Source organism: Nycticebus coucang, chromosome 4, assembly GCF_027406575.1.
Source record: "Nycticebus coucang isolate mNycCou1 chromosome 4, mNycCou1.pri, whole genome shotgun sequence".
NCBI lineage: Eukaryota > Metazoa > Chordata > Mammalia > Primates > Lorisidae > Nycticebus > Nycticebus coucang.
The window spans coordinates 31,764,449-31,778,038 of record NC_069783.1 but is presented as its reverse complement, the minus strand read 5'-3'; the positions used below and the strand labels follow the sequence as shown (position 1 = coordinate 31,778,038).

The 13,590-nt window shown below is 41.9% G+C and overlaps 1 protein-coding gene across 2 annotated transcripts in view; it reads right to left on the bottom strand.

The window, feature by feature from the left end:
- RASGRP3 (RAS guanyl releasing protein 3) overlaps positions 1-13,590 on the bottom strand; it is an 89,490-nt gene that overhangs the window by 14,184 nt on the left and 61,716 nt on the right. For both annotated transcript variants that reach the window (XM_053589549.1, XM_053589547.1), the window contains 4 exons: positions 12,925-13,002; positions 9,447-9,560; positions 6,187-6,302; positions 320-467 (listed from right to left, as the gene is read on the bottom strand). In XM_053589549.1, the coding sequence (XP_053445524.1) occupies positions 320-467; positions 6,187-6,302; positions 9,447-9,560; positions 12,925-13,002 (456 nt within the window). The remainder of the gene's footprint in view (positions 1-319; positions 468-6,186; positions 6,303-9,446; positions 9,561-12,924; positions 13,003-13,590) is intronic.

The window sequence follows — 13,590 nt, the reverse complement described above, 5'->3', positions numbered from 1 at the left end:
ACTAATAAATATCAGTGACGAATGCCAGGGCTTACTGGTCTGACATCTGTCCCTGCAGAGATTAATAGACAAACCACTCTCTTCCATTAATAGGCTTCACTGACCTTCCCTGAGTTTGCCTGCCCTGCATTTCCAGAAGATAACTAAACCCATAGATCTTGCTTTTGTTTTTATTTAATCTTCAATTTCAGGGAGCCATCATGTTTCACTTCTGATCCAAAGCAGACTATGGACTCTACTTAGTACATTGTTTACCTACCTTCTCTGAACGCTGCACAAATAAACACACGCAAAAGAAAATAATGGAAAACAGACTTACAAATCCTGCACAGTGTTCGCAGAAGGTTGGCTTGAGATAGGTCATCTCCTGAAAATTATGGATAAATCCTGGTCCCATTTTACAGTGTAGTTGGGATTTAGCTCTCAGGAAGTAAGCCATCATTTCATCTTTGCTAATTAGGCCATCCCTGTTAAGAGAATCAAAGAAGAAAGGGATCTTTGAATACCGTGCTGCTGACGGGTTGCCATGCTTCATTCACCAGCCACCCAGACCTTTGTGGCCAAAAGCAGATGAGGAATGCTCACTCCTCTGTTACATCTGAAAGGAGGGGCGGACTTCAAAGGACAGCTTTAGGTGTTCAAAGGCTTTTTCAGGAAGCAGAAGGTGGTGTGTGGGCCTGTGTGTGTGGGCGTGCACCTCCAGGACCACATGTATGTGAACTTGGGGTCCTTCTCTGTCACCCCCACACTCCCACCTGATCAGGACTCTGCTCCTGGTCGGTTCTGCTCAGCCTTTTCCCCTGTTTCTTCCTCACTTCACAAACGTGCCCCACAGCTGCAGTCCCCAATATCCGGGCTGCACAATGTACGGCCTGTTAGGAACTGGACCACCACACAACAGGAGGTGAGTGGGGCCCAGTGAAGCTTCGTCGGCACTTACAGATGCCTCCCATCGCTCCCTGATTCTGCTTCACATTTTACAATGCAATAATAACAGAAATAAAGTGAACAATAAATGTAATGCACTTGAATCATCCTAACGCCATCCCCTTGCCCCGTCCATAGAAAAACTGTCTTTCATAAAACCAGTCCCTGGTGCCAAAAAGGTGTGGATGGCTGTACCACAGCACAGAAAGTCGTCTTCATCACTGAGTAACATCACTAGCAACTTCCAGAAGGACATCTTTCTAGCCCTTGTCTAGCAATAGAGTTGCAAGAATTAGGATGGTGGAGAAAGGTAGGAAACAGTACTAACTGGGCCTGGCATTCTCAGAATCACTTAGCTCGATGCCATCCAGCTTACGACCTTGGTGATATTTTCATTCGCTTCTCACAGGCCATCCACTAGAGTAATTCCTGTAGATGTTCTCCAGACAGAACACACCTCCAGTTCTTCCCACCTTCCTTCCCCTGACTCACCCTGGCTTCTTGTTTATCAAGAAAGATGAAATCCACTTGACATGGGTGAGTTGCATATCACCTTCCCTCCACGTCTTCTGGTGTTGGAGATCACACCTTTCCTGGCCAGTTCAGAATGCCTTTGTCTCGCCTCTGTCCCTTCTTGGGGTCCTTCTCTCTCTCTCTGTCACCCCCACACTCCCACCTGGCCAGTTCTGCTCAGGCTCCTCCCCTGTTCCTTGCTCACGTGCACAGACCCTTCCCTCCTAAAGCGTCCCTTTCCTGCTGCCATCTCCAACACTCACCTTTTCTCGCCTCCTTTTCACTCTAAAGTTTTCAAAAAGAGCATTCATTAGACTCTTTTTCCTTTTCCTCCAGTTCCTTTTTTGCTCCTTATAATTGGGTTTTTAATTCTACAATTCTATTGAACTGTCACCAAGGACATCCTCCCTGGCCTTTTCTCTTGGCAGCAGGTGACACTGGGCACACTAGTCCTTGTTGACACCCTCTCCCCTGGGGAGTCTCCCCTGCTTTTCCTCCTTCCTCTCTGGCTCCTCCCTTCTCTGGCTTTTCTGTAGGACCCACTTGTTCCTTTCAGCTTCTACATGTGGGAAGGGGGGTCGCTGACAGCTCACTCCTCAGGCCCTGGTCTCTCCTCCCTCTAAACCAGCAGTTCTCAATCTGTGGGTCGCGACCCCTTTGTAACAATGAAAATATACGGCGGCACTAGGAAGGTTGAGAACCACTGCAACTCTCCCCCCCAGAGTTTGCTCCCACACTGAGACTACAGCTTGTGCTGCTGGGCCAAAGACTTACTCTCCATCTCCAGCACCAGAATGTTCTCCTGAATTTTGGTACCACGTTTTCAACAACTTGCTGGGCATCTCTTTCTGATGATCCACTCTTCTCTCAAAATTAACGTATCTGAGCCCAACTTGGTATCGTTCTTCTCAGCACTCCCTGCCCCAAGCCTCTCTGCAGCCCTCCGAGGCGCCAGGTCCCTCTCTGCCTCCCACCAGCACCTTGAGAATTTAAGATCCCTTTCTTGGCTTTTATGCAAAATAACTTTAAAACACTTAAAATTTATAAAACCTAAAGAGTCATCTTGTATCGTGCTGATCTCAAGAGGAGGAAATTGTCCAATCACTGCATTTAATCACAAATACACATTAAAATGTCAGCTGTATAGTGAAGAAGATCGTATGGCTAGGAGATTATAGAGCCGTAGATATCTAAATATAGATACAGACACAGCACCACTGAGTCACACGACCCCAGAGGCAACCCTTACTAGAGCACAAAGTGAACAGGGCCCGGAGTACGAAGCCCAGGCAGCACCAGGCTCAGGCCCTTGCTCGGTTTCACAGAGAAAGGAGGGGCAGCATTTGCCCCCTGCCTAGCCCATGCTGCCTTTAACCACATAGGTCTGTTGCTACAGAGTAGCTGCCCAGACAGGAGCTACGCTTCCCAGCTTTTCTTACATCTACTGGGGGTCACGTGACTACTGCCAGCAAGAGAAACTGTTGGGCTTTTCCGCCTTCTCTTCGCTCATCTGACAGAAGTGCACAGGGGAGTCCAGCATTGTAGAAGCTGACAAAGTTACGAGGTAGAAGGAGCCTGGTTCATGGATTAACAGGAAGGGGAAGGCTGAGCAGCCACCAGGAACCCTGGACTCTTAATATGCATGAGGACAAACCTTCAGTGTGTCAAGCTACTGTAAGTTTGGAGTTTCTCCCAAACTGCTGGGATCTTAGTAACTGCACCTGGAAATATCTCATCCCACTCTGCAAAGCCATCCATCCCCAGTTTACGGTGGGGATCGCCACACTTGAGTTCTCAGGAGGTGGGGCCAGTTTCCGTGAGTGCTGGGCTGGCCCTGGCATGGAGGCAGAGAACCCACTAAGCTCACCACCCCTCTCCTTCCAATCTGATAACCACAGAGACAGGCTGTCTTTAGCCTTTAAGTGCTGTTCTAAAAGGATTTCTATCTGAATGAATGGAGGAGTTTCATTTGGTCTCTGACCGATCAAAACCTCCCATATGGCCTAAAATCTATGACTTCTTCCTTGTGGAATCTTCCATGGGAGGCAGGGAGGCAGATTAAAAGTCAAATGTTGCCAGCCAGGTGCAGTGGCTCATACCTGTAATCCTAACACTCTGAGAGGCTGAGAAGGAGGATTCTTTGACTTCAGGAGTTTGAGACCAACCTAAGCAAAGTGAGACCCGCCCCCTACTAAAAAGAGAAAAATTATCTGGGCATTGCGGCAGGAGCCTATAGTCCCAGATACTCGGGGAGGCTGAGTGAGGCAGGAGTTTGAGGTTGCTGGGAGGCCACAGCACTCTAGCCTGGCCGACAGGGGGAGACTCTGTTTAAAAAAAAAAAAGTTAAATTTCACCTAAAATAAAAGTTCCCAAGGAGCTTTATGTGAAAGAACAGATCCTTGAGCTGCTAATAGAGGCTGTAAGAAAACAGAAAGGTTTTTTGGTAAATATATATATATATAAAATAAATTCATGAAATAGTGCAGAGCCCATCACCCCACCCCTCCCACCCCCTGGGGAATCACAGTGCTACACCCTAACCTGTTAAAGTTTTGGGAAGTTGCCCAGTCAAGATACCTATTAAATGAGCTTTAACCTTGTGTTTCTCACACTTGACTAGTTAATTCCTTTTTCAAAAGTACCAACTGATATCAACATCTCTGGAACACAGTTGGGAAAACAAAACCATAGAGAAAAAAAAAAATCCTTTTTGAGACTTTCCAGTATTAACCACTCAAAACTTTAGTGTGATTAGCCATGATAAAGTTTGAGGTATTTTTTTATTATTATTATTATTTTATTAATATTAAATCATAGGTGTTTACATTAATGAGATCATGGGGCACCAAAAATTGGTTTTATAAATAGTTTGACACATTTTCATCACACTGGTTAATATAGCCTTCCTGGCATTTTCTTAGTTATTGTGTTAAGACAATTATATTCTACATTTACTGTTTCACATGTACCCTTGTAAGATGCACCGCAGGTGTAATCCCACCTATCACCCTCCCTCCGCCCATCCTCCCCCCTCCCTCCCCTCCCTCTCCCCATTCCCCATATTCTTAGGTTATAACTGGGTTATAGCTTTCATATGAAAGCCAAAAATCACATTTTCTGACAAAAGAGGACGTATAAGCCCTGAATAGTTCCAACCCTCATTCATAGAAAAAAAATTCTATAGATACTATGTATCAATAAATGTCAATAGATAGGATGCAGATAATACAGAGATAGAGGCAGATACCAGCTGTGACAATCTCAGTTTGGTCTCTAACTAGCAATAACAAGAAATGAAGGATGGGAAGTGATTTTTAAGTCCATGTCCATTTTCATATCACTAATAATAACAAACTAAGGAAGAAGTGAGTAGTAGGCAAGAAACTTTTTGTTCTGGATGTATAATGAAGACAAACTTAAGACTTTAAGTGGTTTATGTTAAAGTATCAAGGCTCTCCTTGGTGGGCTGAATTGCTTACAGATGTCATTTTTTTTTTTTAATTCTCAAACCAACACAAGTATTAGGATTTTAATGTGATCTAATTTGGCTGGTTCACCAATACAAAGCCCAGCATTTTTTACAGATGATTTTTATTTATTTTATTTTATTTTATTTATTTACTTATTTTTGAGACGGAGTCTCATTTTGTCTCCCTCAGTAGAGTGCTATGGCATCACAGCTCCCAGCAACCTCAAACGCTTGGGCTCAAGTGATCTTCTTGCCTCAGTCTCTCAAGTAGCTAGGACTACACGCACCTACCACTATGCCCAGACATTTTTAGAGACAGGGTCTGCCTCTTGCTTAGGCTGCTCTCAAACTCCTCAGCTCAGGCAATCCACCCACATTGGCCTCTCTGAGTGCTAGGATCACAGGTGTGAGCCACAGCGCCAGCCTTATTTATTTTTATTTTTCTGTTTTTATTTTTTTAGATAGGTCTTGTTCTGTCACCCAGGCTAGTGTATAGAGGTGAGATCATAGCTCACTATAACCTCAAACTCCTAGGCTCAAGTTCTCCCCGATTGGCCTCCCAAAGTTCTGGAATTACAAGTGAGCCACCATGCCTAGCCAGATGATTTTTAAATTAGGAACTAATCTCACACAATTAACAATTAATCAAATTTTTAATGGCCGTCTTTCTAAGCAATTTTTTTAAAGTCATTTTTTTAAATGAGTTGGGTCTTAGTCTCTAAAGACATTTAATTTTTGAGGAATCCCTTGACGCCGAAGAAAAAGTGAATTTTTTTCTTCACTTATCCAGACAACCTTTGAACAATCCAGGAGAAAAAGTATGGGTGCTTCTTGGCTATTTGCAGCTATCATCTGCTTTCAGAAAGACCATAAATAATCTTAAAAAAAAAAATCTTAATGAGTTTTTAAGATTGCACTCAAGTCCACAAACGCTGAGGACTCCCCCGGGCTAGATCTAACTATATTTCTCCTCTACTCTTTTTCAATGGCGGCTTTTGGCATTGAGAGATAAGTAGTAGAAGTATAATATAACAAATGGAGAGCCAGGCTAATTTGCAAATGGACACCTGTGTTCAGAGTTGATGTGGTCTGCCCTGTGATTCCATCCAACTGATCGCAAACACCAAGAAAAAAATCAGTGACAAATTACACCTGTCTCATCAAAGTGCTAGGGTTGAAGCTTCCAAGACATAAATTATAGCTTTCCCTGCTCTCCTCTGATAATAACTTTCTACTTGAAGACAGGTGAATTAAAATATAGCAAAATTAAAACTTACTGATCTTTGTCCAGCACACAGAATGAATCCAGGAAGGGAAAATTGGCAGCTATACTCTCAAAGTCCTCTTGGGAAATGTACCCATCATGGTCATGATCATAGTTCCTAAACACAGACTGGAAAAAAAAAAGACAAGCATTTATTGAATGACTATGAGTTGGATTCTGAACTTGTTACTGTGAAAGCAACAACTGACATAGTATCCTTTCTATCAGGCAGCTTATGCTCTAGTGAGAGATAACTAAATCAAGAATATAACCAGGTAAGTGTGGTTTGCCGAGGAAAACAGTAGGTAGGGGAGAGGAAAGGAAGTGGATTAAGAATGCTTTTTCTGGAGAGAGCAAGATTTAAACTGAGAACTTGGAGCTGGATAGGAGGTAAGCTGGGTGTATTCACAAATCCTAACATCTTCACAATAGAAAATAAAACTTTAAGATGTTGAATTGCCTCAAAAATTAAAGTATACATTTAATGCAATTCCAGTGAAAAATCCCAGTAGGAATTGGTAGTAAATGAACAAATTGATTCTAAGTTCAAATAGATGTGAATATGTTCAGAATAGCCTAAAAATTGTGTAAAATGAAAAGTAATGAAGGGGACCATGCCTTTTCATAGATCAAATATTTCATAAAGCTACACTAATCAAAACATGATGACACAAATTACTACAGACAGCGGAAACCAGAAATAGACCCAGGAATTTTAAGCATCAAAGAGTATTCTTTCAAATCCATAGGCCAATTTTGGATTATTTAATAATTGCTGTTTAGTTAAATAGCTACTAATCTAACAGAATGAAATACCCCAAACTGCACGTTAAATTAAATATTTTAATGTAAAAAATAAAGCTATAAAAGTCAAAGACAAATAGACAAAAATATCTTTCATGTTTCACAATCTTTGTGTGGGAAAGGCCTTTTCTAGTGTGACATCAAAGTCAGAAACTAAAAAGAAAAATGTTATTATAACAAAATAGAAACTATCTGAAACTGGAAAAGCTCAGTTAACAAACGCAAAGGCAAAGGACAAACAGAGTGAGTTATTTGCAACGTATATGAGAGCAAAGACAAAAAGATGAACAGGCGATCACCAAAGTGAAAAGACAAATGGCCAATACAGTCACAGAATGGTGTTGAGCACTGTAAAGAATTATAGAAGCTTTTTAAAGTCTCAGATTAAATAAAACATGAAAATGCTGTAATTGATAATTGCCTAGGCTATGAGATAATAAGTATTCTTGTTAGTGAAAATAGCAAGTGTTTCTTGTTAGTGAAATAAATAGCCACAGTCTGCCCGAGGACCATCATTTTAAGAAGTACCCACTTGCTGACACAGCAATTTTACTTGTGAGACTCTGTTCTAAGGAAATAATCCAACAGGTTGCTCAAAGATACACGTGTGTGTGTGTGTAGTATATGCGTGTGTGTGTGTATGTGTATACACATATATGTAAAGAGAAAGAGAGAATAAAGTCGTGTAAGATCATCTACAAACCATCAGTGGTTATTTATCTCTAGAGAACAGAATTACCAAAGCCTGAAAGTAAAGCTTTTTATTTTTCTATAATTTATGTAATGCTTTTATATTTACAATAATCTGTCTTCCTTTATAACAGAGAATAATTAAAAAGGGTTTTCAATGCCCTTTATTAAATTAATTAGCCTTTCCAAAAAATTTGCACATTCTTTCCGCAAACACCTTTATGCAAATCCATTATCTGAGTTAGATTCCAGCTATAATTACATTTTCTCCTTTTCCCCAGTAATCTCTATTTTATGTATCTGTGTTACCCTATGCTGCAAGCTGCTTCAGGAGTAGTTTAGGAAATAGGCAAGATATAAATGAAGGAATTATTAATAATTAAAAATAGGACTAAAATGGGTCATTAGCTCCCGTTGCAAGTTTATCCCTAGATAACTGAATTTTAATTGCAAAATCAAAAACCATTGCTCTTCTTTTGGAAATCTCAGTATCAGTATTCATCCATAATCAAAATTGCTTAGAAGTTAACTATTTTGGAGTAGTGTCTATTTATATTTATACTGAGCATTACAAGGTACTTTGTGGAATAAAATTTACAATGAAAATTCATAATAAGACAGAAGAGAGCATGAGAGAGAAAGAGAGAGAGAAACGGAGACTCTCTGTGTGGGCAGGGGCAGAGGAAGTCGGCCTGCGGGATGAGATGGAGGGAGACTAGCTCTGCCTTCCATTTCCTGGCGTCAGACATCCCTGAACTGCTACTAGGTCCTCGCGTTCCCGAGGCCCCAGCCCCTTTTCCCACGTCCTTGTCCAGGTTGGGTCTGTTACTGCCGCCCAGGCCTCCTCCTTATCTCCTCCTCAGACCCCTCCCTCACCAAATTCCTCCCCACACCACCCTTTCTAATCTTTTCCTTCCAGTCTCACACACTCCAAACAACTTTTCTTTTCTTGTTTTTGCAGTTTTGGGCTGGGGCCAGGTTTGAACCTTCCACCCCCTACTCCTTGAGCCACAGGCACCGCCCTCCAAACAACTTTTCTTTCAGCACCTCATAGTTCACTGGATTAACAAGTTGTAGAACATTCTTCCTATTTCTTTAAACATCCTTTCCCAGAAAAAAAAAAAAGCACATTATACCCTAAAGACACAACTGGATTGCCCCAGTGGATGTGCCTACCAATCCGTAGAGTTTCCATCAGGGATCAGTCTCCCAGGCCTGAGATTTTGCCACTTTCCCTATGTTGCCAATTCGTTTCTTCTTTGTTCGTGGGAAATTCAGATAGAGGCTTGTCCCACATAGGGGATTTTTCTGACCTCAATGGCCTTGGACTGATGTCATAAAATCCCCAAAATACATCAGGAGAAACTATCCAATTTACAGAGTTGTTTTCTTGCCCTTAGGTAACCAATTTACTGGGCATTTGATTGTAGCATGTGAGTTTTTTAGCAATGATTCTAATCCCCAGTCTCTTGAGTGGGTGGCAAATGCCCGGGAATGAAGGGGTTAGAAGTGCTGCACAGCTGAGAGTCTCTGGGCCCGTGAAAAGGGGCTGACAAGGAGGGGAGGGGCCCTTCTTTTAGACTCTGCCCAGAGGCCAAGGCAGGGAGGGCTGAGTGTTTTGCTAAATTGTTGCTACTTGCCAGAGGGCTGTTTTTTTGGCCCCCACCTCATACCTGGACAATTGCAGAATATTCTGGGAAGAGAAAGGAAACTTCCAGCACTCTCTCTTTATTTTGGAACCTTCCAGCACTCTCTCTTTATTCTCCCTCAGCCGCTTACCTCAACTAACTTCCTTATGTGCTTGTTGATGACCGTGGGGTCTGGCTTGGGTATCACCCCCGACGCCCACTCCAGGGGCACCACAGGCTTGTTGGGCGTCGTGGGGGAGGTAGGCTGCCGACAGAAAACACACATGTTTTTCAACTTTAAGTGGGGCCTTGAACAACTAGGACCAGGGACACTGAGAAAGACAAACAGGTTTTGTATATTAACAATACCAGTACAAACTTACATTTTTGTAGCACTTAAATGTTTATAAAACAAGCATCTTTAGCTAGTGGAATCTAATCTATAGCTAAGTATGTGTTTGGATAGTGCCTTTTGTTTAGCAGCAGCCTAAATTCCATTATTTTGAATGAGAAAAAAATGTATTTCCAGTCCCCCCCAAAATCCTACCCAAGTTCCCCAAATATCACTAAAGCATCCTAAAACCTTAGGATAACCATCCATCATGGATTTTTATATAATACCAGACATATAAACATCAGTTATCTAATTCCTTAATACTTGGTATTAGTGATCAATTACTAGGTGCATGTAGCAAATGGGTACCAGTGTGTGACCAAGTTCATGTCCTCAACGCCTGCACCTCATCTAACATGCTTAATGGCTTCTAACTGCCCTGCTAACCATTAGGTCTCTCTGGCCCTCTTTGGGGAACTTCCTTTCCCCACAAGTTTTTCCACATTCTTTCAAGACATTTGCGTTTCATAATGTGGGGAAGATGGTGGCATGACTCATAACACTTTTGAACAACACAAGCACACCACAGGACCCTACCAGGAGACCGTGAAGGCTACGGGCACTTTCTAAACTTTCTCTGAAGCCCTCATGTGATGTCAACACTTTGGGGGGTGCACATATGCAAACCTATTTAACAGCAAGCTTTTAATTTGATGACGAATGGAAGCTGAGACGCACCCATGCTCATGTAAGCCCCTGCAAACGTTGGGAGGTCAATGTTACTATTACAGCGTCCTCTCGGCTGCTAATTAAGCCAAAAATTATCTAGCTTTTGGCTATGTTCACCCCTACACTCCCACACACTCCCTCCCCCCACATTCACACACATGTCCACACACCGTAGCTCTCCCTATGAGGATTTTCATCTTATCCATCTGGTAAAGAATAAACCCACAGCAAGGCGCTCCAGTTGCTGTGAATTCAGACAGGCACCAAACACATTTCAAATGTGCAATACGGACATACTTACTATTTGTTGGATGTCACAAGAAACTACCACCTGGGAGCTGCTGACAGCTCCCCCAGTAGATCACACCACAGTTCTTTCAATGATCTCATATTGTTGTAAAGGAATGAAATTTAGATTACTCTAGCTTATTTTCAGGATAAATTTCTGTCAATCTTAGGAGACACTTCTGCCAAATACACAAAAGCCTTTTTATTTGTCTCAAGAGCAGAACAAGAAATAAGGACGGCACATTTAAGAAACTGTAGTATCCGACAGGCAGACACATCCATCGCTATGTAACTGTGGTTATTTAAGAAGAAAATAAAAATATTAGTTTTCTTTCAATGTCAGTGTATTGTTTCTTTTTCCAGTGTGTACCAAGTAGTTAGAACACAAATAATTATTAAGCTGTTTGGACCTAACTATTCTGTGAGTGGAACTGTTGGGTAATTTTTGTTTGTTTTTTTACCTAGGTGTGCCATGAAAAAAATCTGCTGAGAGTAAAGCACAGAGAACTAATGAGATGCCACGAATAGGAGAAGGCTGAGCACCTCTGGGATTCACCACGTAGGGTGGGCCGGCCAGTGCCAACTGCAAGCACAGGAAAGCTGCGGACGCTCAGTGTTGCAACCTTGACTAGACAGTGGTCACCGGTCCTCACCACACGCCAGATAAGATGGCACTCCACGTAGAGAAGAGACAGAGGGAGGCTGGGAAATGTGTTTCCACAGATTCACCGGGTGTGAGCTCTTGGAAAGGACTTTGAAAGCTTCCACTCTCATAACACAGGAAATGACTTTTGTGTGTTTGACGGAAATGTCTTCTAAAATTGGCCACAATTTACCCTGACAGTAAATGTAAAGGTGCAGCGGCAGGCAGGGGTGCTACCATGGTCATCCCTGCCCTGCTCCTGAAGTGAGGGGTGGTCTGAACAGCACCAGGATTGAAGACAGGCCTGAAACCAAACCCAGTTTCCCGCTGTGAGATCTGATCAGACACCCAAGCTCACCAGACCTGGTCTCCTTACCAGCATTAATGAGTTAACATACGAGCGATGCCCTGCCAGGCGTCCAACAACTGCTAGCAATTATGGTGCACGGTAAAGGGAAGGAAAGGTGTCGGGAGGTGGAACCTCTATGTGCATATGTACAGAACAGTTCAACATACCATGGCCAAGTTCATCGTGCCAAAGCTACAGCACGATTGAGGAGCTTACAAATTCCTTTTATTCGATAGCTGTCCCTTCCTGCTAGCTCTCTCTTACTCATGCTGACTTTGAAGAGTCTGGGTGTGCACGCTTTCCTTTGCCGTATCGCCCGACAAGTATTCTCAGGAGACGAGCCTCTGCCACAGGCAGGAAGGAGAGGCGCTTATGGAACCACCACCTGCATTACTTTAAGATCAGATGCGACCAGGCCAACCAACTCAAGCCCAGGTGCACAGAGAACAACTCTTATCACCATTCTGCCCCCTTCAGTCTGAGGGCTCAGACTCACAGTCGGGATTAATAGACTTTGGAGCTGAGGCTGCTGCCAAAGGGCTGCAGAGCTCAACTGGTAAGGAGGCAGGTAGCACATGAGAGCTTTGTAAGAAAATTGATCTCAAAGCATGATTATAAGAAGCAAACAGACACTTTTTCCTTCAACATGCAAACCTCATCCTCATTGTAATTTTTAAATTCATCCAGGCATGTTGTAAAACATATACAAGATATAGTTCGCTCACTGAAACCAGTAAGTAGTGTACATTCAAACTGCAGTTTCCTCAATCTCATTTTTTAATGTTTATTTCTTAAGGGTCAACCATTGATTATGTGAGCCACTATCCGATGTGATACTGAAATGCTGAGCTGAATCAATCATTAGTAGAGAAATGTGTGAATTGTGCTCAAAGTTAAAATTATTAAATTTTATTTTTTGTTGGAGTTTTTCAAAAGCCTGGAAGGGTCTAAATGATCTTTAAAATAAGTTATTCTGTATTTTTTTTCTTTTTGTTCCTATGTGTAGGTGAGTTCTCAGCAGGGATACCATAAATAGATCAGTAATAAAACAGAGTAATAAGAATGATGTTCTTCCTCTTATATTTGCCCCTGACTTGAAGAAATAATATTTCTTCATATTATTCAAACTGTCAGAGCCAAGCTGTTTTATTGAAAAATGGGAATGATAATTAATTTCTAAAATTCTCGAGTCTTTAGACCATAAAGCAACATTGAATCAGTCAATTACTGTAAATGACAAAAGAATGTTTTTTGGCACTGATTCTTAGAGAGAAAGCAATACTTACTGATTTAGAATTTCTAGGCTCCAGCACCAGTGACAGTTTGTAAATATCATCTTCCGTGTGATAGAGGTCCAGAGAAAGCTACAATATGAGAAGGGACAAAAAATTACATCGCATGGTATTTATTTATTTACGTTGCTGATTTACATTTCAAATTGAAGGTTTACATTCAGTAATTTGACTGAACGAAGAACAATAAACACACAACATGCAGAGGTGAAAAATGAAATTTAAAAAAGAAAACATTAATCCTGGTGTCCTCATCAGCATCAATGAGACCATTGACTCAATTTCTCAACATTTATTAAGCATCTCATAGGTGGCACATGCTGAGTTACAGATAAGGGACACTTGATGATTACAGGCTGCAATCACAGACGAGGAAATGTAACAAATGCAGCCTTACAAGTGTGATTAAAGAACTATGGAAATAAATGAGCAATTACTAAGTTCCTATTCTTTGAGAGCACTGTGCTAAGTCCTGGTGATCTAAAATATTAGAAAATCATTTCCTGCCCTCAAGGAAAATCATTTCCTCCATTTACTTGCATAAATAGGATCTGAACACAAAAAAAATGTGTTCACACCAATGAAAGGCAGCAGTGCGACGTGTGAAGTCAGCTGCCCCACTCCAAGTGGGACAGGAATCGTACAGGAAGGCAGCAAAAA